This window comes from Gouania willdenowi, chromosome 8, assembly GCF_900634775.1.
Source record: "Gouania willdenowi chromosome 8, fGouWil2.1, whole genome shotgun sequence".
In the NCBI taxonomy this organism is placed as follows: Eukaryota; Metazoa; Chordata; class Actinopteri; order Blenniiformes; family Gobiesocidae; genus Gouania; species Gouania willdenowi.
The window spans coordinates 2,783,226-2,808,778 of NC_041051.1; the positions used below are offsets into that span (position 1 = coordinate 2,783,226).

The 25,553-nt window shown below is 38.5% G+C and overlaps 1 protein-coding gene across 1 annotated transcript; it reads left to right on the plus strand.

Moving 5' to 3' along the window:
• The first annotated feature begins 1,260 nt into the window (after nucleotides 1-1,260).
• tspan34b (tetraspanin 34b) lies at nucleotides 1,261-22,732 on the plus strand. Its single transcript, XM_028455618.1, has 8 exons — nucleotides 1,261-1,381; nucleotides 6,968-7,045; nucleotides 12,705-12,911; nucleotides 16,447-16,521; nucleotides 21,273-21,380; nucleotides 21,454-21,588; nucleotides 21,654-21,743; nucleotides 21,817-22,732. The coding sequence occupies exons 2-8, from the start codon at nucleotides 6,989-6,991 to the stop codon at nucleotides 21,874-21,876; spliced, it is 732 nt and encodes a 243-aa protein (XP_028311419.1). The 5' UTR covers nucleotides 1,261-1,381; nucleotides 6,968-6,988; the 3' UTR covers nucleotides 21,877-22,732.
• The last annotated feature ends 2,821 nt before the right edge of the window (nucleotides 22,733-25,553 follow it).

Consider the following 25,553-nt stretch of genomic DNA (forward strand, 5'->3'; position numbering starts at 1 on the left):
TCTTTGTACACATTGAGCTTGATTTTTTTTAATAAGCAGAATTCTTCCTATTGTTTGGATGATAATCAGAGATGGATCCTATGTTGTACACAAGCTTCTGCAAACCAACACGCCACCAAGGTAAACATCTATTACTTTGTATTAGAACGCGTCATAGGCCTTAGCGTCCACTATTGTCTGCTATAATAATACTAGCCTAAGCAGTGGTGTCATTTTACTTTTCACAGTGTGTTCCTGGGTTTAATTTATGTGATCATTTTGAGTATTTTACTGGAAAATAGAAAGGATAATTATCCATGCCTGTTTATCATTATTTAGCAATTTTGCAAGATTAAAAAATATCCTTAAGGATCTTAAAACATTATTTTCAAAATAAATAAATAAAAAAAATAACGAACAAACAAATACTGATTAATACGGTATTTAATTCTGAATCCCACAACGAGGCTTGTGTTTGGATGTTTTTGTTTTAAAAATTAATAAAAATGTAAATCTTAATGTATTTCCTATCTTCACGATGACAAAAAATTTAAATGCTCTTCCTACCGTTCCAAAACTGTCAAGACTGAAATAACAGACATCCAGAGGGCAGCTTCACTTTGGTCTTCTCCGTGTTGAATTTGCATGTTCTCGCAAAAATGCTGGCCGGAAGGTGAATGAAAAACAATTATCTGTTTAAATACGATCCAAACAATCAAGATAAACTAGCATTAGTTGTTTATTGAAAGCTAACCTTCTCACATGCTGTTAAAACTCGTTTACGTCTAAATGTGAACCAAAAACTCATTTGACATGAGAATAAATAATTTTTCCTGGATAAACTGCTGCTCTATGCTTCAATGTATTAACATCCCAGTTGTTCTTTACATATGAAGGTTGCCCTGCACTGTTTGGTGCTAATATTAATACTATTTGCCTGGGTTTCGTTCATTTGCATGTGAGGATAGTGTGGTACCTGTGGTTATTTCAAGCTGTGGTTCCAACAAATTCCTTTTTTTGTTTCAAATTTCTTTAAACAATTTCTTGTAAAAAAATTTGCCAAAAATTTTGAATCAATCATTTTATTGAGAATACAGTATTTTCATAGCTCAGCTGAGACATGTTCCTATCAGGAGCTACAGCTCCATGGTGATGTGATGTTGTTACTCAGCTGCTGTTGTCACACCCACACACCCCTCCCCTCCCCTCCCATCCCATCCCCTCCTCTGCGCTCCCAGGATTTAAAACAGACAGCCTTGAAACAAAACCTCAACACTGAGATACTCCTTTAAAGTGAAACGGAGCAGATCATCCAGAGGAAGTGAGCACCTCAGAGGTTGTTTCTGCTCCTAAAACCTTCCATCACAGAGCGGAGAGCATCTTTGGATTCTATCTGAGAACAGTGAGTCAAAGATTATCATTACTTTTACTTCTATTCATTGTCATTAATTACCACAGCAGGCTTCTCTTTGTGAGCTTCGGGTCTGGTTGTTTATTTGTACCATCATAATGAGGGATCCATTTATCACACAGTGCTCTTTTGTCAGGACCTGCCTGCAATTATTCCCATCAAAGGATCCCTTTGAGATTAGTCTGCATGTCATAAAAGTTCTCTTCTATTTGAGGAGCCTAAATGTCCTCTGACATGAAGGCATAATGCAAAGTGTGAGATAAACTACCTCTGAGCTAGTAAAGACTACTTCTCCTTTTTTGGTTCTTGTCTATTTGAAACCTCTGAAAATGTACATGTGTCTTTGGCTTGTTAATACATCACCAACACAAGCATCCTGGGAATTGATAGTGGGAGTTTGGAAAGAGATGCTATAAGCAGACTGAATGCACTTTTAACTTGATGTCTTGTGTCTGCTCTACAACGTGAAAGGAATTAACAAAGTGACACACGGTTTCCTGTGTTATCTTAAAAAAAGAAGTAGAAAAAAAAAAAAACTGGTCCAAGAGATGTTTGAGGAGGGTGCTGATGAAATGAATCTGCCACTAGAGATGTCCTAGTTCATGGAAACAAGAATCCTGTTGCTACACACAATACTGTTCCCCCCAGTCATTGGTGTTACGTTACGTTACGTTATGTTACGCCTCATAAGGACTCCATTAATGCTACCATGATCAGGATCACTGAATATCTGACTAAAGAGGTTTGCACTCTTCTTGAGTTGATCATAAAAACAATGGAGCTCAGTGACAGCTCAGCTTCTTTGGTCTGTGCCAAGAGTTCTCTGTTTGGTGTTTGGCCTCCTGAATAAAGATTGCCAATGACTCAAACATTTTGAGAGAATGCTTTGATTAATATATACATAGGTTTATAGCTTTTCAAAGCCTTTTATGTATTTTTTGGGAAAGCCTGAACAGAACAAAGATAATAGATATAGTATCCCTATGACCCTTCACAGGATAAAGGGTCGTCCATGGATCACATTCCAACCTTGTCATGGAGAAAGTTCAGTACAATGGCAAACTCTTTACTGAGAAAGCGAAAGTTCAGTAAAAATGTCATGAGTTTTCTATTGTTGATCCAATAAGTCACTGTGACTGAGCGTGTAAACCATATTGGACCAACATCAACAGATTTCCCTAGCATACGTGTTTTTTATACGTCAGTGCTGCAATGCAAAAGGCAAAGTTAATCCAATTGTTTTGTGTTTTTTTTGCTAAATGGAACTACACAAATTATATTCAAAGCAAAAAACTATTCATTGCTTGCAAACATTCAAAAAGTTTTCAGTGAAAGGAAGGAGGGTTATAAACATAAGGGTAAAATTACATTGAAAAATTCTGAATATATGAACAACAAGAATTAGCTTTTGTGTTCCTATATGTAAAGTTAAATTATGGAACAGTGTGAGTGTGGGGTTTAAAAAGAGATATAATTATTTGTGTAATTATTTACATATTTATTATTTGTTGGTGTCACGTTGATATTGTCTTTGGATATGTATATATATCCAAAGACAACAAATATGGACTTATATACAGTATGTGAATAAGTGAGATAAAGATTAATAATTATAAGTCCAGTAAATTTGTTATTGTAAAGATAATGACAAGTAAGCCAGACAGTTCATTTATGAATAACTTCATTAGTAACTTATCTATCTATAATGCAGGAAAGGTCTGCGTGTTTGTGTGCGTGTGTATGTGTGTTTGTGGAGTGAATATCTCCCCGACGCGGTATGAGTTCAACATGAAACTTTGTCAACAAGTTCCAAATACCACGAGTGTGTACATCGTTATTTTGGAGTAATTTGGTGTTGCAAAACGATCAAAACATCGATTTTAAGATTACGGCTCCCTCTCAGTGCTGAGCGCGCTACTTCCAGTTCCGGGTTCATGACATCACTGTGTCACAGTTTGTTTGCGTCAATATTAAATACGTTTTTGTACTGCTAAAAGTTATTTAAGTTAATATTTCACGGTTATCTGAAATTGTCCTAGTCATCCCAAGCTTCACTTAAATCACGTGATCAGATTGCTAATTTATATGAATACAACAGTGTATTATTGTAAAGTTACATTAGGTTAACTGTTATTTATTGTCTGATGAAGGGCGGTCAGCCCAAAACTTCACGTTTTTTGGTGTATATTAAAAACTGAAATTGGGAGGTAACTACGCATTTGTGCGGACCTTCTTTTCTTCTTAATTGTTATATATTGCCATGTATATTATAATCATGTTTTTTTTGGAGAATAAACTATTCCTCTTTGTATTGACATTGCTGCATCAGACGCTATTACTTACTCAGGTTGTTGACTGAGATTTTCATTCAGATTTTCATACTGAGCTTGCCATGCAAAATTAGTGAAAGGATGAATACATTCTAAGACATACACACACACAAACACACACACACGATAATCTCCTCTGCACTAAGAAATGCTAAAAAAATTATTTTTTTGTACGAATGTATGTCTTTTATCATATTCCACCCAAACCGCCGCTTTGGTACAAACTTTATTTATCAATTTATGATGCGCATATCTCATAGACACTCTTTTACTTTGCATCCGCAAATATACCCCTTTATAACACTACAGAGTACAGAGTATGTACACCTCTTTGTCAGTGACGTGCTGGTTGGGTAGGCACGTTTTAAATCGAGACCACCAATGACAATTCCATATGTTTCTGCTGTCAAGTGTTAATTCAATTCAAATCAACTTTATTTGTATAAAGTAATTTACAACAAAGTCATCTCAATGCGCTTATTAAAATATAAAATTCATAATAAGAAAGAAAAAAACCAACAAGATCCACGTGAACAAGCATTTCGCATCTAACAAAATCAACATCATAAACACCATAAAAGAAGCATAAACAATTATTTAATATAGCCTCCAAACTCTCCCAACAAGATATATCTCATGACACGGCAGCACATCTGTTGTTTGTGTTGGAAACACAGAAACATGGAGAAAATGACAACAACAACAACAACTCAGAACAGCCTCAGTGAGGAGCATCCACAAAGTCAATCCTTCCTTTTGTTTCATTCACTGTTAAAAGTACCAACAATGTTCTGACCTTACCTTTGCTGAAGGTCTGGTAGCTCAGGTGTTGGTGTCCATCTTTTAAAAGATGTCGTTTTTCCTCAAAAAAAAGTTTCTCTGTCATCTCTAGTGCTGTCATCCTGACAGCGCTAGAGAGATGATATCCTGCCCACTAGCTAGAGAACGTAGCAGCAGCGGTCACATGGGATCAATTCACTAATGCACTGTGAACTTAGGTATAGCATTTACTGTAGCATAGCACGGTTATGTCCAAAGACAGCTCTCTACGCTGCCTTTGAACGTAAATGGTTGTCATATTGGGGAATTGACTGCGCATGCGCAAACATGTAAAAACACGCAATGGGAACAGAGGCAGAGCAGCAACGGGCCTTTGGGAGGGGGGCGTGGCCTCCTCCTGAATTACAGCGGAGTGAGACTGCAGCCGTTGCAGGAAATAGCGCTGTTTAGTAATTTGGGCTATGAAACGCACAAAATGCGGACACTTTCAAACTTATAGGTACTGTAGGCTATTGGAAATGGAAAAATAAATAATTTATAACTACATTATAATTAAAACAAATATCAATTCACCCTTGGGTAGGCACTGCCTACCTTGCCTACCCTGACTGCACATCACTGCTCTTTGTACATCCAACCTTCAACCATATACTCATTTGGCCATAATTGACAACTCTACTTAAGCACCTCCCACTATATGAATACATACTTCCCACAAGCACTGTACTAGTTTACTAAATCCATTCATTCTGCATTGTTTACATTTTTCATGTGTTGTCTTCTGTAAAATGTTTTTTTTTTGTCTGTTCATAACTGTAGTATTTTAACATTTCTTTTACATGTCCAAAATAAAGTTTAAAAAGCCTGAACTAATTTCCAAACTTGACATAATGTTTACATGTTAATGGCATGTATGTAGTGTGTAAATAGGTGGGTTGCTAAGCAACAATGACTAAATGACCTCCAATGAAGGAGCTGCTGTGGCTGGCAATCCAAAGGTTTCTCTCCACAAAACATTGAAAACATTGAAATTAGCAAGGATTAATACAGATTTAAGATAATATTGCTAACATAGCATGTTCACTTTATTTTGTCTACATTTGTGTAATAATAAATTATCTCTATGTCCCTTTTTCTTGGCACGTCCCTTTGGTGGGCATGAAGGGCTGTAGGCTCTGTGGTGTTTGTATAAGATAACTTTCTAAATTTCACGCAGAGTTAAGGGTGAGAACATTTGGGAAAGCCACATATGTTTTATCCTCCTTCCACACCAATTCCTTCCCTTTTACCAATCAGACAAGGCAGCACTTGAAATGTTTCATCTATTTGTCATTGTAGAACAAAAGTAGCAAACATTGAGTCATTGTCACTGTTGTGTCTAAAGCAGAAGTTCACAAACTTTTCACCATCTCACTCTCATATCCCTTCAGACATTTAACCTGAAGCCATGTACTCCCTACTCCTGCACACCTAAAATACATAATCATGTAATATCATATACAATGTAGCCTTACAGTGAAATCTGTAAATATATAATTATAAAAAAGAATAATAATCTGTAAGCAGAAATATGACATGATTTATTTAGTTTATTAATTTCAGTGAGAAACACTGTTATTTTGAAAAAGAAAATCTACCAAACATTCGTTGATTGAACATATACCAGTAATACAACATAATCATCACCCCCGAAACTGTGAAATACAACTAGCTGCAACATTAATGAGAAGGGTGAGGTTGAGAGGATAAACAGCACTTTGCAATGTTTGACTGCATTTGAGGTAGTCTGAGTCTTAAATTGTTCTCTATTTTTCTGTATTTTGTTTTTATGTTTGTCAAAGCTGAAAAAACACTTTCAAACAAGTACGTGGTGGCATTAAGCAAGTTTGGCTAGTGCAAAGCAATATGGCTCTGTCACCACTAGAGGGCAGCCTTACAGAGACTAGTGTGTCATTTGCATCAAAGCATGGAGGCTCCTGACTGCTAGTATATTAATATTCTACTTAGTACTTACTAATGTTGTCATACTGTTTTAATTTTTTTCACATAACCCCATGATAATTTGCATACTATTATGGACATTTTTGAGCATACACTATATGTCTGATGAAATAAACAAACAAAATAGACCAAAATATATTTTGTGGATTTTATTCCAGAGCTCTGGCATGGAGCAAAGGGTACAGATGAAAAGGTCTTGTGGGGGAAAAGCAAAAAGTGGCAACAGCACATATTTCTTATAGGCTGGAAAAAACTAAATGATCAGAAAGGCTGCTATTGGCTAATCACACTGAAGAGGGGAAGAGAATACGTTTTTCCCAGCTCAGGACACACTTTGTTATGAGATTATCTGTGTCCCCTGAGGGTACCCGTACCCCACTTTGGGAGCCTTGTGTCTAGAATATTTCTATTGATAAAACCCAAGCAAATGTAGGAATCATGCTAACGTGTTTACTTCTCCCCACAGGCTCAACAACTGGCAGCAAAGATGGGATGCTTGCAGTTCCTCAAAGTCATAATGGTTGTTTTCAATGGCATCATCTTTGTAAGTCAAAACTTCTGCACACGCACACACGTTTTCTTCTAACATGCACAATTCAACAGGCACAATTTACAAAGTACCACATTGCATATTGTTGTGGTACGTACTGCAACCTATTCCCAGAAGAATATCAAATAATATAAAATGACTTTGCTCACTGCTTTGTGTGTGTTTTAACAGCAACTTGTAAGCATGAAAGAAGTGCAAAAAAAAATAAAAAATGTAATTAAAAAATAACTAAACCCCATAACTACTTTTTTTCTGCTAAAAAATGTATTTGGTTTGAAGTAGTGTTATTGATTGATTATTGTCAAGCTCTTAACATTTTAGTCAAAGTATTGACATTTTTGTGTATGTTGTAAAACTGTAATAATGGAGGCTTGTGATGATTTTGTAGCTACTTAAGTCATGAACCACCACTGTTGGCCCTGTTGTGTCTGAGAGTTTATCCTTCTCCGGTCAGTAGGGGGCATAGTGGGACTGTTTTACTTTGGAGCTGCCAGGAAGTAGAGAGGAGACAAAGAAGTGTGTGTGTTGAGATGAATGTGCGCCGACATTAAAGACGGTAACAACGTAATCCTCTCTCCAGTGATCCTTTAAATGTTTTACGTCCTACAAACACAACAAAATGGCGACGAGGATGGCCGTGGCTTCCTCCCTCGTTCCTACAATGTCCGGGAGAACCCACAATGCCGTTCGGAACATGGCTAAAGATGTTCGAAAACTACCTGCTTGTGATTGACGTGGAAGGAGCTAGGTGGCCTGATGCCCGAAAGCGTGCTGTATCACTACACAGCGTGGGAACCGAAGCACAGAGGATTTTTTACACTCTGACAGAGACGGGGACTACTTACGACCAGGCTGTTGCTGCCCTGCCAGCACATTTTGTGCAGAAGGTAAATGTCATTGCTGAGAGACATAAGTTTCACCAAAGTGCACAGACACATGATGAAAGCATTGCACAGTACGTTTCCGCGTTACATGAGATGCTCGCATTCTGTGAATTTGGAAGCGCAGAGCAAGATATGCTAAGAGACCAGATTGTGGAGAAGGCTGTCAGTGGACGTGAACGTTTGCTGCTAGAGGACCAACTGACACTGGATAAGGCTATTCAGATTGCCAAAGAAGTGGAATCAGCAGCGCGCAACGCCAGTGCATTTTCACACTGTGAATTACAAGTACGGGAAATGAATACACGGACAAAGTTGGACAAACAATGCCCCTACAATGCAGGTAATCACAGGAAACGTGACTCAAACACTCAACAGACATGTAAATGCTACAGGTGCGACTCAGATCAGCACCTTGCAAATTCACCAAAATGCCCTGCGGCAAATAAAACATGCAAATTATGTGGAAAGGCTGGGCACTTTGCTAAAGTGTGCCACTCAGGTCAAAAACATGAGGTGAAATAGGTTGTTATCCCAGAGCTGACTGTGCTGTATCTGAAAAATGCTGTGCCACGTGAGAGGAAAATGATGTGCACTATAAAATTGGGTTTACCTCCCAATTTGCAGCCATTTGAGATGATAGTGGACACTGGATCATCAGTTTCATTGCTTCCTGCTCATGTTTATTGGAATTCATTCAGTCACATCCCACTGAAGCACACAGACATTCGTCTTGTGACCTACTCAAGGCAGAGAATTCCAGTACTTGGCTGTATGGACATCGATGCATTCCATGATGGATGTTTCGCTCCAGCCACTTTCTTCATTGTAAAGACAGGTTCACTGCTGCTGGGGTTGGACTTAGTTGAGGCACTGAAAATGATCATAGTGGGAAGGGAATAGATCTCAGAGAGCCCAACAAAGCTGTAGTTACTGATTGCTACTCCATTCCACACATTGAGGAGCTTTTTTCGGAGCTCAGAGGGACGTCGGTGTTCTTAACCATCGACCTTACGAATGCTTACTATCAGGTTCCTCTGCATGAGGACAGCAGAGACCTAACTGCCTTCATAACTCATGAGGGGCTCTTCAGATACAAGCGAGTTTGTTTTGGGCTAGCATCAGCACTGTCAGCATTTCAGAAGATGATGTCCATTGTGCTAAAAGACATCATTGTCTTCTCATTGTGCAGGGCTGATCACGATACACGTCTGAAAGCTGTACAGTGCAGACGACAGGAAGCTGGACTGCGTTTGAGAACGGAAAAAATGCTAATTTTACCAAGATGCTAACTTATCTGGGGCACACCATAAGTAGTGATGGTCTGCTGCCGACTGATGACCACATTACAGCTATTCGTGATGCACCTGCACCCAGTGATGCTGCATCTCTCAGGTCCTTCCTGGGTCTGACATCTTGGTACGCCAAGTTCATACAGAACTATGCAACTGTTGTGGAGCCTATGAGAGATGCGTTGCGTACCACTACGTTTAAATGGACTGATAACACCGAGCACAGTTTTCAGCAGGTCAAACAACTAATTACTGAAAGTCCAGCGCTGGCCCTTTTTTTTTTTTTTAGAATTTTTTGGGCTCTAGTGGCCTTTATATGACAGTTGCTTGACAGGAGAGAGCAGGGAATGACACGCAGTAAAGGGTCCCAGGCCGGGAATCGAACCTGGACCGGCTGCAGGTGAGGAACTATAGCCTCTGTTCATGGGGCGGGCGCTCAACCCACTGAGCTAAACACCACTCCTTAAGCGCTGGCCCTTTTTGATCCCTCACTGCCCACCATTGTGTCCACAGACGCCTCCGACTATGGCATTGGTGGTGTCCTCACCCAGATACATCCAGACGACTCTGAAAGGACGGTGGCATTTGCTTCTCACTCTCTGAGTGCAGCTGAGACGAAATACTCAGTTGTAGAAAAAGAAGCGTTAGCTTGTGTCTGGGCTACAGAGCGCTGGAGGACTTACTTATGGGGAACAAAGTTCACTTTACAAACTGATCACCAGGCTTTAACCACGCTACTGATGACAAAAGGAATGGAGAGAGCTGGTATGAGGATAGCTCGTTGGTCTGCCCGACTACGATATTGTTTACAGACTCGGTGCTCAGAACCATGCAGCAGACTGCCTTTCCCGTTTGCCGCTACCAGACAACCATGAGTGCTCTTCAGGAATGGAACCAGAGACTGTGGCTGCTGTCTTCACCCTCCTAGCTGCCATTCCCATGTCTGCCTTCAAACATGTTTGTTCGTCCTGCCCAGAGTTACGTCAGCTGCACATCTACATGGAGAAAGGGTGGCCCGCATCATCCAAAGGACTGCCCACGGACATGATGCCGTATGACCAGGTTAGAAACTAACTGTCGGTACATGACTCACTTATTCTGACGGGGAGTTATAGAATGGTGGTGCCAGTAAGTGTGCGTTCTCACATGGTACACCTAGCACACGAGAGCCACCAAGGCATTGTGCGTACTAAACAGAGACTGAGAGATTTGTATTGGTGGCCTAAGATGGATGCAATGGTCCAGTCTGTTATCGCAACATGTGTGTCATGTCAGCTAAATGATAAAACGCCAAAAAGGGCTCCAGACCATGACACCGGTCCCTTTGCCTGATGGACCATGGCGAAACCTTAGACTGGACATTGTTGGCCCATTTGAGACGGGTCCTGCTGACTGCAAGTTTGCCATTACCATGGTGGACTACTATTCAAAGTGGCCATGCAGAAGTGTGTTTTGCTCCACAGTGCACTGCTGCTACAGTGATTAACTTCATGAGGTCAGTGTTTAGCCAAAAAGGAAACCCGATGACGGTGGTGACTGATAATGGTGCACAATTTACCTCCTCAGAACTGTTCTCTTTCATGAACAAACGAGATATCCAACACATCAGGACCACAATTTATCACCCCAAAGGAAACGGAGCAGTGGAAAGACTGAACAGAGTGTTAAAAGATAGCATTCTTACCGCAGAGAGAGTGAAAGCTCCTTGGAAGACCCATGTCACCAAGGTTCTGCACATGTATAGAGCTACACCACATGCAACTACAGGAACATCACCTTTTCAGCTCATGAACGGAAGGAAGATGAGAACAAAGCTCATTATCCAGCCAAAGCTCACCGCTGTTCAGGGTAAAGAACTGAGAGACAGAGTTGCAAAGAAACAGTTACACATGAAGAAATACACGGACAACAAAAGAAGGGCCAAGATTCCTAAACTGCACTCGGGGAGCCTGGTGCGGGTGAGAAATCCGCTGCACACAAAGAAAGGAAGGTCCAAGTTCAGTGAACCTCTTAAAGTGATAAAACAGAATGGACATCACAGCTACACATAGATGGACGGGAAGACTTGGGATTCTTCACGCCTTTTGGTGCTGCCGGAGACCTTTACTCCTATAGCAGAAGAACCACAGCCTTCAGAACCTGCTACAAGTGACAACATGCAGAAGAGGAGCCAACGAAATAGAAAACAGCCAGCTTGGACCAAAGATTATGTCACTTGAGCATATACAGTATGGGTTTGAAAAAAAAAAAACAAAATAAATGTTCTGCCAATTGTCATGTGAAGTTACATGCAGGTTATAATGTTCTGTTAAGTGTTGTGTGAAGTTATATGCATGTTATAATACCTACATAAGAGGTTGATATGTTCAGGTTATAACAAGGGATCTTACACAGTGTGAAAAAAATAGAAAATAACACTTTGATTGTGAGTATTGAGTAGCTAATTAGCATAGCATAGATTGTTCTTTGAAGATTTTATAGTATAGACTGAGACGTGTCTTCATTTTTTTGTTAAATTTCCATCAGCCATTTTCTTGCTCTTCAACAAGGTTTTTGGTTTAAACCACACTAAATCTAGGGCTTTTGCAGACCAGCTATCACCTTTAATATACATTTTCAATAATGGTATTTAGGCTGAATGCGTTGGGAGTCTGGTCAACCATTACACATAGTGGGCATGGGCCAGACAACCTCCCGTTTTGTAAGATGTGCTCTCCGCCATGTTGTGCGTGACATTTGTAGGAGGAGTTGTGAGCCAATCCTTGACCCAACTACATGGTCATTCCGCTTGCACGAAGCATGTCTAACAACCTGGCAAGTTTAATTCCGTGGTTCCCAAACCGGGTGGGGGAGGGGTTACGGGGCAGGACTGCGAGGGAAATTAGGACAACAAACTGCAGTACATCATGCATCACAGCCTGTTCAAGGCAATGTGTGTAGGCTTGTTCTTTAAACACTTCGTCACCCATTAGCATTTCTTTGCACTTTATTAATTAAGAGCTTTATTACAGTAATAAAATGTGTTAGCAAATTTTATGCTAGTGTTATGAGATTTGAAAAAGAATAGCCCAAATTTGAATTTTTTCAGAAAGTGTTACACATGCTAACAATCACTAAGTTAACCTGTATTGAACTCTATTTGTGTGCTCTCTGAAAAGTGTCTAATATTGTACCTGAGGTTGTCAGGCCTGTTTGTTTAAAGTCCTTGTGAAGCATCTTAAAAACTGTTACTGTTACAGTTGTAAGTGTAACCATGAACCTGAGCTGTATGTATGTGCTATTTGTTTATTTTTATTTATTTATTCATTTATTTTTTTTTATCACGGTTCATCAGTAATGCTTTAAGCAAACTGAGAATGTTTTTATTGATGTCCTACATCTGTAAATTTAGAATAAAAAAAACAAACGTTGTTTTAGTCACTGACTTAAAAGAAAAACTCTGTTTCCTGAATGAAGTGTATGTTTGTTTAATTCTTTCAGCTATCAGGTGCTGCCATCATGGGTGTAGGGATCTGGGTGAAGGTGGACTTCGGCTCCCTTCTCGCCCTTCTTGAAGGCGCACCATCTGAACTCAGTCAGCTGGTCAATGTCGCGTACCTGCTGATCGCAGTGGGCGCATTGCTGATCATCATTGGGTTTCTAGGTTGCTGTGGGGCCCTCAAGGAGAGCCAGTGCATGCTGCTCCTGGTAGGTTTCACTGCTAATCTGTGGAAGATTAACCCAAAATGTCATATTCAAATACCACCAACCTGCATCATTGGAGACACATTAAATGTTAGTTAAAGCTGCAGTATGTAGGTTTTGTTTGGCATCATTTGGCCAAAAATCCATAATCATCTTTGAGCATAATGTAATCCAAAGTGTTATGAATGGACAGTGAATCTATTCTCCTTCTCCTGGCTCTGTAAATAAAGTTTAAAAATCTAGGACCGTGATGCTGGACTTCAGCAAATCAGAGATCTTTCTACAAACAAGTGTGCTCCATGGTCTGTTTTGGGCGTTACTATTGGCTGTTTGACTGAAATCAGGCATGTTCACGTACCAAATGCAATGGCGGACGTGCCTGCAGAAGTCTCCATCACGGCATTAGGCACAACAGTTACACGGAAAATCAAGAAGAAAAAGGCAGACCGAGATGGAGAAGCAACAGTTTAAAGCCACAGACAGACCGCTTTGCATTCTCGCAGAACCCCGTGACTGCGCAGGGTCTGCCACACACAGTGGTTTCATAGGGAGAATGATAATAGACGTGATAAATTGTGTGTAAACCTAATTCTGCGTTCACACCGGACGCTAGAGATTGAATGACTTCATATATTTAATGGTTGACTTTATGTGCATACTAATCGGGTCGACATCGACTAGTTGATGACGTCACCAAGAGCCAAAGCCAAGCCGAGTGCCGGTGTTGTGCAAAAATCTGTGACCCAAAAAAATCTGTGACTACAGGTAGCGACCGTTCCAAACCCTGCGGCTTCTCGATGGACATTTACTCCCCCTTAAACACGTTTGTAATTGTTCTCCAGTCTGCATTTACTTCACTCACTGGAGAGTCATGTTTAAGGGGGAATAAATAGCTCCTTAATAGCTACGAAGAGGTTTAGCACTCTTCTTCTCTACCGCCGAGAAGCTACAGCTGCCACAGATTTTTTCGGGTCACAGACTTTGGCACAACACCGCCAGCCCATCGACACAGGTCATGCTATGGAAGCTAAGTAAACCCAGGAACACTGCTGCTTCGCCTACCGTGAGTCTGCAATAACTGTTAAGCCCCAAGGCTTCCTCAGAGCCAGGCATTTAAACTTTGTATGGGCTGTTTTTACGATAGCTTCGGCTTCCTTCACCGAAGCTGGTGTTGTGCCAAAATCTGTGACCCGAAAAATCTGTGACAGCTGCGGCTTCTCGGCGGTAGAGAAGAAAAGTGCTACATCGACTGTGTAAACCTCTTCATAGCTATTACGGAGCTATTTACTCCCCCTTATGACGCTCCGGTGGGTGACGTAAATGCAGACTGGAGAAAAATTAAAAATGTGTTTAAGGGGGAGTAAATGTCCGCCGAGAAGCCGCAAGGGTTGGAACTGTCGCCACCTCCGGTCACAGATTTTTTTGGGTCACAGATTTTGGCACAACTGCGGTCCTCCCCCGCAAACGGAACCTCCGTCCTGCGCTGCTGATGTTTTCCAGATCTGCTTAATACACAGTAAGGATGTAACAATTCACTCAACTCCCGATACGATTCGATTCACGATACTTGGTTCACGATAAGATTCTCTCACGATTTATTTTACAAAATGGGACTGTAGACAAAAATTCCTTAGAAAAAACTGTATTATTTTCCTTTTATATTTAATTGTCAAAAGAATCCCTTGATAAACTATTCAAAACAATGCAATTTAACTAAAAATAAATCTTGAATGAATTAAATAAAGGAATAATACAAATGAAGAAGAAGCCTAATAATTTAAATTCTGGTTCTATAGTAAACAATGCAAAACTGCCTAATAGTTCTTTTTCTTTTTAAAAGTGCAACTGAAAATGTATTTTGTGCCTTAACAATTGGACTTAAAAAGGAAAAAAAAACAGTCATTGCACTGTATTTACATCAGATATTTGTTTGAACCAGCAGAGGGCGCTGGTAACCCAGTGGTTGGTTGGCATGCAGATATCCTTGCAGTGAAGAAGAGAAGCTATGCTAGCAGACAGAGCTAATAGAAAAATGTGACTTTTACAGATATTCACGTAATATTACAGATATTCTTTTGGTGCTGAAGGGGTAAGGAATCATTTATGAACATGTTTATGAGTAGATGGCGACCAGAAAGAAAGTAGTAGCAGATTCCGCCCGCCGCCTACACTTTTAGACGAGAAGGATATATGCTCTGCTGTTTAAAAAAAGTACTGCGATTCAATTTTCAGAGCATCGATGTGAACTGTGATACCTATGAATTGATTTTTAACTGCCTTACGATTAATCGTTACATCCCTAGTACACAGACATGTTACTACTACAGCTAACGTTAGCATCTGCCTACCAGCTGCAGTTTGAGCACAAACCAGGAAGGAGCAAGAAACGCTAGATGTTGTGCTAGTACCCCTTGCCATGCAGGGGTACTAGGACCCTCGTTTGCTGTGTTGCGCCACCATCTTGGGCAAAAGTCAAGTACTGCGACTTGTTGCCGTCACGTAGACAGAGTCGCAACACTAGAGTCGACTAGTTGACTAGTCTGTTCAACCCCTACCTGACGCGGCACAAATTTTCGGGATCAAAAAACATTTTCCCCATATTCACTTCATATGTGCGTCTGAAGCGAATGTAAAGGCGCGCCACCCAGACTCCCTTTCTTTTCACCATCAACTATGGAGGACCCCAATGCTCTTTACCGTCTGTGGAAGCTGAAGTGCCGTCAAAACGTTTGACGCCGACGTTCCTGGATTCACCAGGTTAACCAGCGACATATCCACCTCGGTGAGTTTCACTGTTTTCTTCAGGAGCTGCGCCAAATTCTTCCTGGCCCAGTGCAGGTAAAATAACAGTCTGTGTCTTAGAGCCCCGGGTGGTCACACACTGCCACCATTATTATCTCCTCCATACAGAAATGGGTGACGGCCTGACTTCATTGTCAACAAGGACTCTGATTGGTGCGTCACATGAAACATCCACTGGAGTTCAATATTTTCAAAAGCGAATGACAAATGTAACGAAAAATCGTGAGCGCGCATGCCTCGGCCAACGCTCTTGCCGTGCAGCTCAAACGGCGTTACCCAACAGGATAATAATTGGCCTCTTAGAGCGTTTACAAAATATACTGGTAAGGGAGGCTATGTTTTGTTTTCGGTTTTGAAATGGAGCGGAGAGAGTATTCTACAAACTGCAGCTTTAATAGGTTGGATTTGGTCCTCGCTCTGCGTAGTGTAAAACCATCCTATGTTTTGTCCTCTGGGACGTCTGAGGTGTAAATCTGGCTTTAGTATGTGGAACAACAGACTGTAAATTTATGCCAAATCTAGTGTTGCTAAGTGCAAAGCAAAGTGAAACATGTCAGACCTGCATTGATTAAAAAGTATTAAAAAGATTTGGAAATGTTGTTTAGCAGAAATGTCTCTAAATGAATGCACTCCAACTAACAAGTTCTATATCCTCACTGTGTATCCGTCTTTTGTTGAAGTGAATTATTCTATTTTTTTTTCTACCATGAGTGACATTTTTGTTTGTTCTCCTCAGTTTTTCATTATCATCCTGATAATCGTTGTGGCAGAGATTTCAGCAGGAATAGTGATTTTTGTGTTCAGACCACTGGTAAGTTGACAAAACACTGAAATTCAACAGCTATTATATTATGATCACTGGCTGGTGGAGTGATTAACTTTGATTATCTATCATAGCATTGGTTATTGGTTAGGACAGTGGTTGGCCCAAGTACCCCCTTTTTCCTATTTCTAGATCTTAGCACCCCCATTTTTCTCAGATAAATGAGTGATAGCACACATTTTAAACAATCAAACTTTGTAAATAAGTAAAATGAAACAGCATTTCCTCCTGAATAGATTTTATTCTGTGGTTTTTTATTATTTCCAGTCATCTTCAGCCTGGTATCTCAAGTACCCCTGTAGTGCCATAGCCTACCCCTAGGGGTACCTTCAATTGAGAAACACTGGGTTAGGACCATACCTTAGGTTAGGACCATACCTTTCCCGCCATCTTCCCATAAATATCCTGTATTTTAAAGTGATAATAATTAAAAGATGCCTTACTAAACTGAACGCTGTCACTAGCCTCGCGAGATTAGTGCTGACAGCGGCAACAAACCCAGAAACAACTCAGAACAGAGATGATGAATGAAGACGTTCCAGCAAAAAAAAAACTAAGAACTGGTGTAAATACGTTGTAAAATGTGACACAGAGTTAATCTTCATAAAGACCATCAGGATGTGACACAGTTACATGTTCTGTTTGATTAATAACTAAGATTTTAACGTCTACCACAGCAGAAGGAACCACGTAAGTCACCATGAAAAATCATCCAATCACAAGCTCCACAAATATACACTGTTTATAAAGTGTTAAATAATGTAAAGTCTGTAATAAATGTGTCTAATAAGTCATTAGTGAATATCAGAGAACCACATGAGTGAGGATGAGAAATTATAGTAAAATATATAATGAAAATAAAATGTTAATATTTAACTTAAAGACAAGCAACGTGAAATTAACAGTAAATATGCAACGTGTTGACTTGTATATAAACTGTAAGTATATTAAATAAACACATATGCTTCATATACACATTTATGTTTTTATTTAGACTGTTTTATAATTTAGGAATTAGGGCTGGGCGATATATCGAGATTCAAGATGTATCGAGTTTTCTATTTTGGCGATATAGAAAACTATAATATTTCATATATCAACATATATATATAGTAGCTTATTATGTATTAAAATACTAGTTTTATGAGTCGCTGCTTTTACTTCTCAGAACGACATGTAAAGCTCAGTTAGATGATTAATGAGTGTCACATATTGTGCAGTTGTTAATAAATGTCGACCTACCAGATTCTAATCACATAATAGTATTTAGTAAGTGGTTGACAAGTGGGTATTTAGATTTCTTATACACCTATTTTAAAATATAAGGGATACTGGAGCTTAGTTGGGCGGGTGGGACGACTCGTAGTGGGAGCCAGATTTCCCTTATTTTCAAATCCAAACCTTGACAGGTATGGTTAGGACATGTTGGATTTGACAGCAGCTAAATGTGTTTTTATATGTTATAGGAAAAGTTAGTTTGTTACAGGTATAAAGATTGTATTTAGTTTTAGTCATAGTCTTTTGACCTGATGACTAGTGAAAGTGTCGTCATCAGGACTATTTCAGTTAAAGACACATTTTAGTCAACTAAATGATGTCAAGATTTTAGTTGACTAAATCGGTTATGGATGTAGTCGACTGAAATATGAAGCATAATAAGAGTTAATGCTAATGTATGGGAGTGTATTGATGTTTGTAAATAAAAAGAAAGTGTCTATTTGTACAGTTGCCATACGGACAACCCCCAGTGCTATAAGCCTTTTCACACACTGTAAGTGCGCGACCAGCGGGGGTCATAGGTCAAGAGGGATATAAATGTAAACACGACGCTGTTTGTGCTATGCGCTGAGATTTTCAGCAGACTTTTTGTACAATAAAGTTCGGCCTAATCTATCTGACATTTAATATACTGTAGTGCAACACTCAGACTGTAGTCACTCACTTATACCGGCTTTAAACAAATACGTTTCAATGAGTATTTGCGCTTTTAATGGATGACGAGTCACAACAAAATTAATAAAAAAGTAATCTTTTGCCTTGTTCTGTTGTAATAATAAAACAGTATGTTTTTTCCCCACATCAGAATCAGAATAGTTTTACTGCTAAATGTAGTTTAAAATAATACAAGGAAAGTGATTTGGTCTAATCTTAATGTGTTCATGATTAACAAATTGATCCATATCACAGACATGTACTGTACATGTATATAAACTATAGCCATTATATGACACCAGGGATGTGGACCAGGCAGGTATTACAGTATGAGTTCTCACTTTGAAAAAGTATATTTATGAGGTACACCATTCATTAACCAGGTCCATATGATTATTTTTATTAAGCCATTATTATTTAAATTTACAATTTGAAGGAAGTGCACGATGGACAGGTCATTTCATTTGGACATTTTCTTTGTGTAATCTTGTTCCTTTTTTCTGCGTGTATAATGAACATTATTAGTGTTGTTTTTTTATTACTGCTCTTTGCTGTTTATACTATATGTATATTATACTTTATTAAACCTATTTAATAAAGTATTTTCTGATTCTGATGAAGTGAAACAGCACTGATCAGCTGGTTCATGTTTACAAAATATGACAATAACCTGGGTCACTGTTGAAACTCCAGCTTTAGCAGCATTAGCCTTAGCAGCATTAGCCTTAGCAGCATTAGCTTTAGCAGCATTAGCTTTAGCAGCATTAGCTCAGTCTTTCTGCCTTGGAGACGGATGCCACGTTTGCTCAAAAAATCTTTTAAGGACTCAACGCTCCAACGGTAAAAAAAAAAAACAAAATCTCTGTCAGACTTGCTTCCTACACTGTCAGCCATGGCGAGTTTATCCATCTTGACCAGGGCCAGAGTGGGACTCATTTTCAGCCCTGGAGCTTCATACCTCAGACCGGCCCACTTTAGATGAAAACATATTATTATAAAAACCATGTTCTAACCTTACATGTTGAGTCTACAAGAGCATGTTGTTCTGTAAAGCCTTGTATTTCATGTATTGTTCTAAAATATTTCAATTCAGTGCAGGTAAGGGTTGCTTCAAAATGTAGAATTATTTCAAGCTGAGCGCATACATCTCCATCATTAGTCTTTACAACACGTCCTTTTCAACAATAGCAGATTCTACACTTATCAATGAAGGCAGTGGTTACAAACCTTTTCTGCTGTACCCCCTTAGAAAATAATGTACAATTGGCAATCACATATTTTAGAACAGTAATGCAGATCTATATTAATACATTGCAAAGAAAAAACATATTTGACTAAATGTAATTTATATCAGCATCACTTATAGAAAACTAGAATGGATGAACTTGAGATCTTTAGAACATGACCACTACACTAACTACATCTATAACTAATTACCTGCTTCATTTATTAAAAACAAGATGGCAAATCATATCAAATGCATAGATAAATGCATTCATTATTCAATGTTAATTATTCAAACAAATTGATTTTTAATTCAGATTCTTATTTTTTTTTGAAAGCACAATTAAGTAGGGACTCAAGGCTGATGGGCTGTGGGGGTGCAAATGGGAGGGGGTGTGGCCACACCTCATCAGAATCAGAAATGTTTTAATGGCCATGTACAGTTTTAAGGACAGTACAAGGAATTTGTCTTGGTAGTCAGTAGTTCCTATATCTATACCAGGGTGTCAATGTGTTCCTGATCCAACACTTCTGATATCCTGAAGCACTTTTGCTAACAAGTCTCACAGCTGTGTTGGAGCGGGGACACATTAAAACCTGTTGGACCACCGGCCCCCCAGGGCCAAGTGTGGACACCCCTGATACTGACAGAGTGCACGGATGTAATGCGTCTGCAACAAAAGGAAAGAGCTGCCAGTGGAGGAGAGGTGACTTTGGTAGCGTGATCTACCAAGTGTTATGATTGAGGATCGTGCGTAAACACCGGTGTCATGGACTGAGTTTACCTCGTAGTGGGATTGATTATGAGCATATATGTGCATGCGCGTGCATGCGCACCACCAGAGGATGAATTTTTGCTAAAAAATAATAATAATAATAATTCAGTTTTGTTTATTCTTGTTTTCAAAGTGAACAAATACGTGTTATATTGGTTTATTGGATTAGGTTAGGGTTAGAAGAGTTATGATTGCATGCGCATGTATGCTCATAATCAATCTTAGTACGAGGTAAATTCAGTCCGTGACACCGGCCCTCACAGCCCATTCATCAGACCGGCCCACCAGGAATTGTCTCGGTCCTCCCGATTAGCCACTCCGGGCCTGCCTCTGCCCTTTGACCTAATACGGAAGAACTGAACGAGAGTGAGAGTGTGAAAAGGCTTATTGGTATGGTTACCGAAGTACACGTACGTAGCGTCTTAGGGTTAGATTTAGGGTTAGGGTTCGGTTATAACCCAATATTCAACAACTTTTAGTGTTAGGGTTAGACTTAGTGTTTGGTTTAGTCTTAGTCACGGGACCTAAACTGGCCAAATACGGGTGTTGCGTATGGATAGAATGTCGGTATATTGATACAGCAACCATATGAATAGTCACTGCCAAATAAGTACACATTTTATTTATTATTTTTTATTTAAAAATATCAATATGTTTGACGTAGTTCTTGCATGTATTTTGATTTTCTTCATTTAGTCATAGTCTTATTATTGTAATGTAGAAAATGTCTCTAATTGAAATACATCCATGCCACAGGAAAACTTTGAATGATTTCTACCTGAAATTCTGTTATACTTTGCACATTAGCTGGATACGCTGTTGAATGAATTTGGAGTGGCAGCCGTTAAGAACATCCAGACGGACTACGGTAGAAATACCATCAGCACAGGACTGTGGAATGTGACCATGATCACGGTACATGTTTTTGACAATCCACAATGCCAGTGCCCGAGCCGTGTGTTCTGAACTCTTTCTGTGTCCACATTAGTTAAAATGCTGTGGATTCTACAACTCTACAGACTTCGTGGGTTCTCCTTATTACAACGACCATGGCATGAAATTTCCTCCATACTGCTGCCCCGGAGAAAATCCATGTGGTTTGACGGAGGCAGATAATGACATGGTAGGTCAAATAAAAACATTTGTTGATGATAAAATGTTGATTCTGATTTCCTTTTTGTTTTTAAGGTGACCGGTTGCTTCCTAAAGTTACACGATATAATAGACAATAATGTGGTAGTGATCGGGGCTGTGGCGCTGGGGATTGCAGCTCTCGAGGTACAGATTAGGACTAGATAATGTTGTTTTGTCTTTATTTTGACCTCATTTCTCACATCTGTTTGCCCCTCAGATTTGTGCCATGGTTGTTTCCATGATTCTCTACCACAGGGTACAAAGCAACAGCGCGTAACAACAACTACCAACAGCATCGGTCTCTGGTTCTGTGCTGCGTTTCCCTCCAATACTATCAGCTTCCTGTGCAATTGGACTTGCCGAGTGACATACCTTGGACTATATTTTTTCTACTGTTAAATACATAGATGCCATTTATAACATTTTTTTCATGTTTTTATTTTATTCTATAGCAAAGTTTCCTGTAATTTATTGGAAGTAGATGATGTGATGATTTGTGACGATGAATCGGAGGCTGGTACTGATGTTGGAGCTGCTGTGAATGTTTTGAGGACATTTTTAACTTATTTGGATGTTCTGAGCTGAATACAATTTCTATCCAGTGTTTTATGGCATTGTTGAGAAACTGGAGGAAAGATCGTCAATATAATTTACTTAACGTGTTTAAAAAATGCCTTGCCAACAGTTTGTCAATAATTATTCTACAAAGAGAAACCACAAGAAATGGTACATTCAGTTTTATGTACAGAGCACCAAGTTCAACAGACATTATGAATTAGATTCAGTTTTTTATTCGCCAAGTACAGTTTAAAAACAGCACAAGGGATTTAACTTGGCAGTTGGTGCGAAGAACAGCAGAAGAGAAAATAACAAACCAGACATATATAAATTCTCAGGGATTGTTGCCCTGATGTTCAGGAGCTCTTCTTTAGTGGAAGAAAAAGGAAAACAAGGAAAAGAGGACAGCTATGAGCAAGTATCTGAGTCTGGATCTTTAAAAGATAAAGACCAAGTCAAAAACCTTGGTGTTCTGATTGACTCAGATCTGATATTCAGCAATCAGATCAAATCGAATGTGAACATTTTTAAATCAAAGTTAAAGGTACTTTTTTTCTCTACTGCGTATGATTGAGAGAGAGATTTATGGTCATGTTGTTGATGTCATGTGTTTGTTGATGATTTTAACTGATTTTACTGATGATTTTAATTGATTTTACTGATGATTTTAATTGATTTTACTGATGATTTTAATTGATTTTACTGATAATTTTAAATGTTCTTATTGATTTTAAACAGTTGAATGTTTTTTCATGTAAAGCACATTGAGTTGCCTTGTGTATGAAATGTGCTATACAAATAAATTTGCCTTGCCTTGCCTTGTAAGAGCACCCAGTAACGGAGTTTACAACAAAAACAAGACCAAACAATGCCCACCAACACACTGAAGCAACCATCCGCGGCGCCATCTTAGCAAAGATCCAAAGATGGCACTTTTAAGAGAAAGAATACATACGTGTACAATTCAAAATACAATCATTCAAAAAATAGAATTTTAATCCCTTTTTACCCTTGTTTTTTTTCTTTTTTCTTTTTTCTTTTCTTTTTTACCAAATACTAGATATTTAAAGCCCATTTCAATTCCAGGCTGACCCCACATGGGGTCCTGACCCCAAGGTTGAAAAAAAACAGCAATAACCTAATGACTCCATATCTATTGCTTGTATTTTATAAATCTGTACTACTTTATTTTAGTGGTTTATTGAATATTGTGTTTGTGACATATTTTTGCTACAATGTATTACATATTACAATTTTTCATTTAAATTTTTTTGGGGGGAGGGGTATAACTATATATATATATATATATATATATATATATATATATATATATATATATATATATATATACATACAGTATATATATGTATATATAGCAAACATGTACAAAGGTTAATAAAAGGTAAATATAGAATAATTAGAATCATGCCACCTACTTAAGAGTTGGTGGCAGCAAAATATAGTCTTCAAAATAATTTTTTTTAAATAATTTTACTTTCAATTAAAATTTGATGTACAAAAGTAATGTTCCAGCATTTAAATGCAAAATAATATGTTGCCTAAAAAGATGTGAGTGTTTTAAATATGGAAGCCCAAAAGAGTCATAATTAATTAAATAAAAACAACATTTTGAAATAAATACCATTTTGATAAATAACAAACAACATGTAATATGATCATTAAATTGTTAAATAAGGTAATATTGTTATAAAATACGTTTTATTATTCTTAAATAGCAGAAGTGTGTGTGTGTGTGTTAAAACCTGGGTTCAGTCCAACACGGTGATGTGACAGGTGTTGTGTTCAAGACCACACTATCCGAGACCAAGACTTGCCCGAGACCAGAATGCACCGAGACCGAGTCAAGACCAAGACCATAAACATTTTTTTTTTTCAATTTCAAAAAATATATAACTAAATAAAATGATGACAAGGTTCAACAGTTAAATAACATTCTATCTTTAATTTTAGTTTATTTTAAATACATTTGACGGACAAAAAAGGTGCCTGCAAAAAATTAACCAAAATATTAAAACTACTACTGCTACTGATAAATTCACAATTATTCTACATATTTGAAAACAATATTTTTATGTCAGCTGAATGTACAGCAAGTGTTTAAAAGTATTTCTGCCAAGAAATAATGATTCTTGATTCTGATTCTTTGAGTTGTTCAGGTCAACAGGTCACAGATTTCATAAGATAATTTTTTAGTTTGAAAAAGCCTTTAAACAGGTTATTTTTATTAATTCATTTAGTTGATATAGTTTAATTTGGTTGCTGTAATGTAACTAGAATATTCAATTAACAAAGGTTTCCAACTGTAACTGTAAAAGTGAAACTTTCTGAAATAAAACTACAAACAAGTTGTCATCAGTGTAAAAAACATAGATCTACAGGTAGATGTGAAACTAAATAAAACAAAACTCAAACCCTGGAAAAGTCATGTAACAAATTAATCAATAGTTCTTGTTGAGAATTATTATTATTATTCTGGATACAGTGGAAACAGAAACTATAAAAATAATTATATTATGAATCTGTTTATATTGTGGGGAACATATTATATACATAAATGTAATTGGAGTCTAAAGACACAAAAAAACACCACTTTAAAAAGATCATAAGACCTCTTTACAGTTATTTGAGTCATTCTGCGCTTTCGTGACTTGCGGTGATGACGCGCTGGTGATGACATAATCCAAGATGGCGGCGGCCCGGACTACAGCCAACACTATTTAATAGAAGGATATAATGAAGAGTGTGGATGGACAGAGGCATAAACATGCAGACTTTCACACACACACACACACACACACACACACACACACACACACACACACACACACACACACACACACACATTAAAGAAGGTTGTGGTCATTATACAGGGTGGATTAATGAATGAAGTACTACTACTACCACTAACAGGTAGTGAGGTTTATGTTTACAGTGCAGGTAGTTAATAAAGTACAGTTCTCCAACGGTTCCACTTTGATCTGAGGATTTAACACCGGAGGAGGAGGAGCTACATTCATCTCTGGAGAGTAAGGACCTCCCCTGGGTCCCCTAACCATGGTTAGGAGATAAAAACACTAAAGGTTTTAACAAGAGAATTACAACAATACTCAGTCCATGAATGGATATTTATCTGCTTTTGACTTGCAGTTTTTTGGTGTCCAAGGTTGTCATAGCAACCACAGAAGAATGTACGTTGTAACGAAAAAACTACAGATTGTTTACATAAACTGAATGGATTCTATGAAATTTAAGGGAACATTTCTCATTACAATTGTCATCAAAACATTTCTAAAGCCACAATCTATATTAAAATAAGGCAATTTGTTATTAAAATATACGTGTCCACCATGTTTATCATTGCCTGTGGGTGGAACA

Bases quoted from the DNA above. Each gene is read 5' to 3' on its own strand.
- tspan34b (XM_028455618.1), top strand. From the start codon at position 6,989: ATGGGATGCTTGCAGTTCCTCAAAGTCATAATGGTTGTTTTCAATGGC. The intron at 16,522-21,272 runs GTAAGTTGACAA...TTTGCACATTAG, and splicing joins TTTTTGTGTTCAGACCACTG to CTGGATACGCTGTTGAATGA. The intron at 21,381-21,453 runs GTACATGTTTTT...TGTCCACATTAG, and splicing joins GGAATGTGACCATGATCACG to TTAAAATGCTGTGGATTCTA.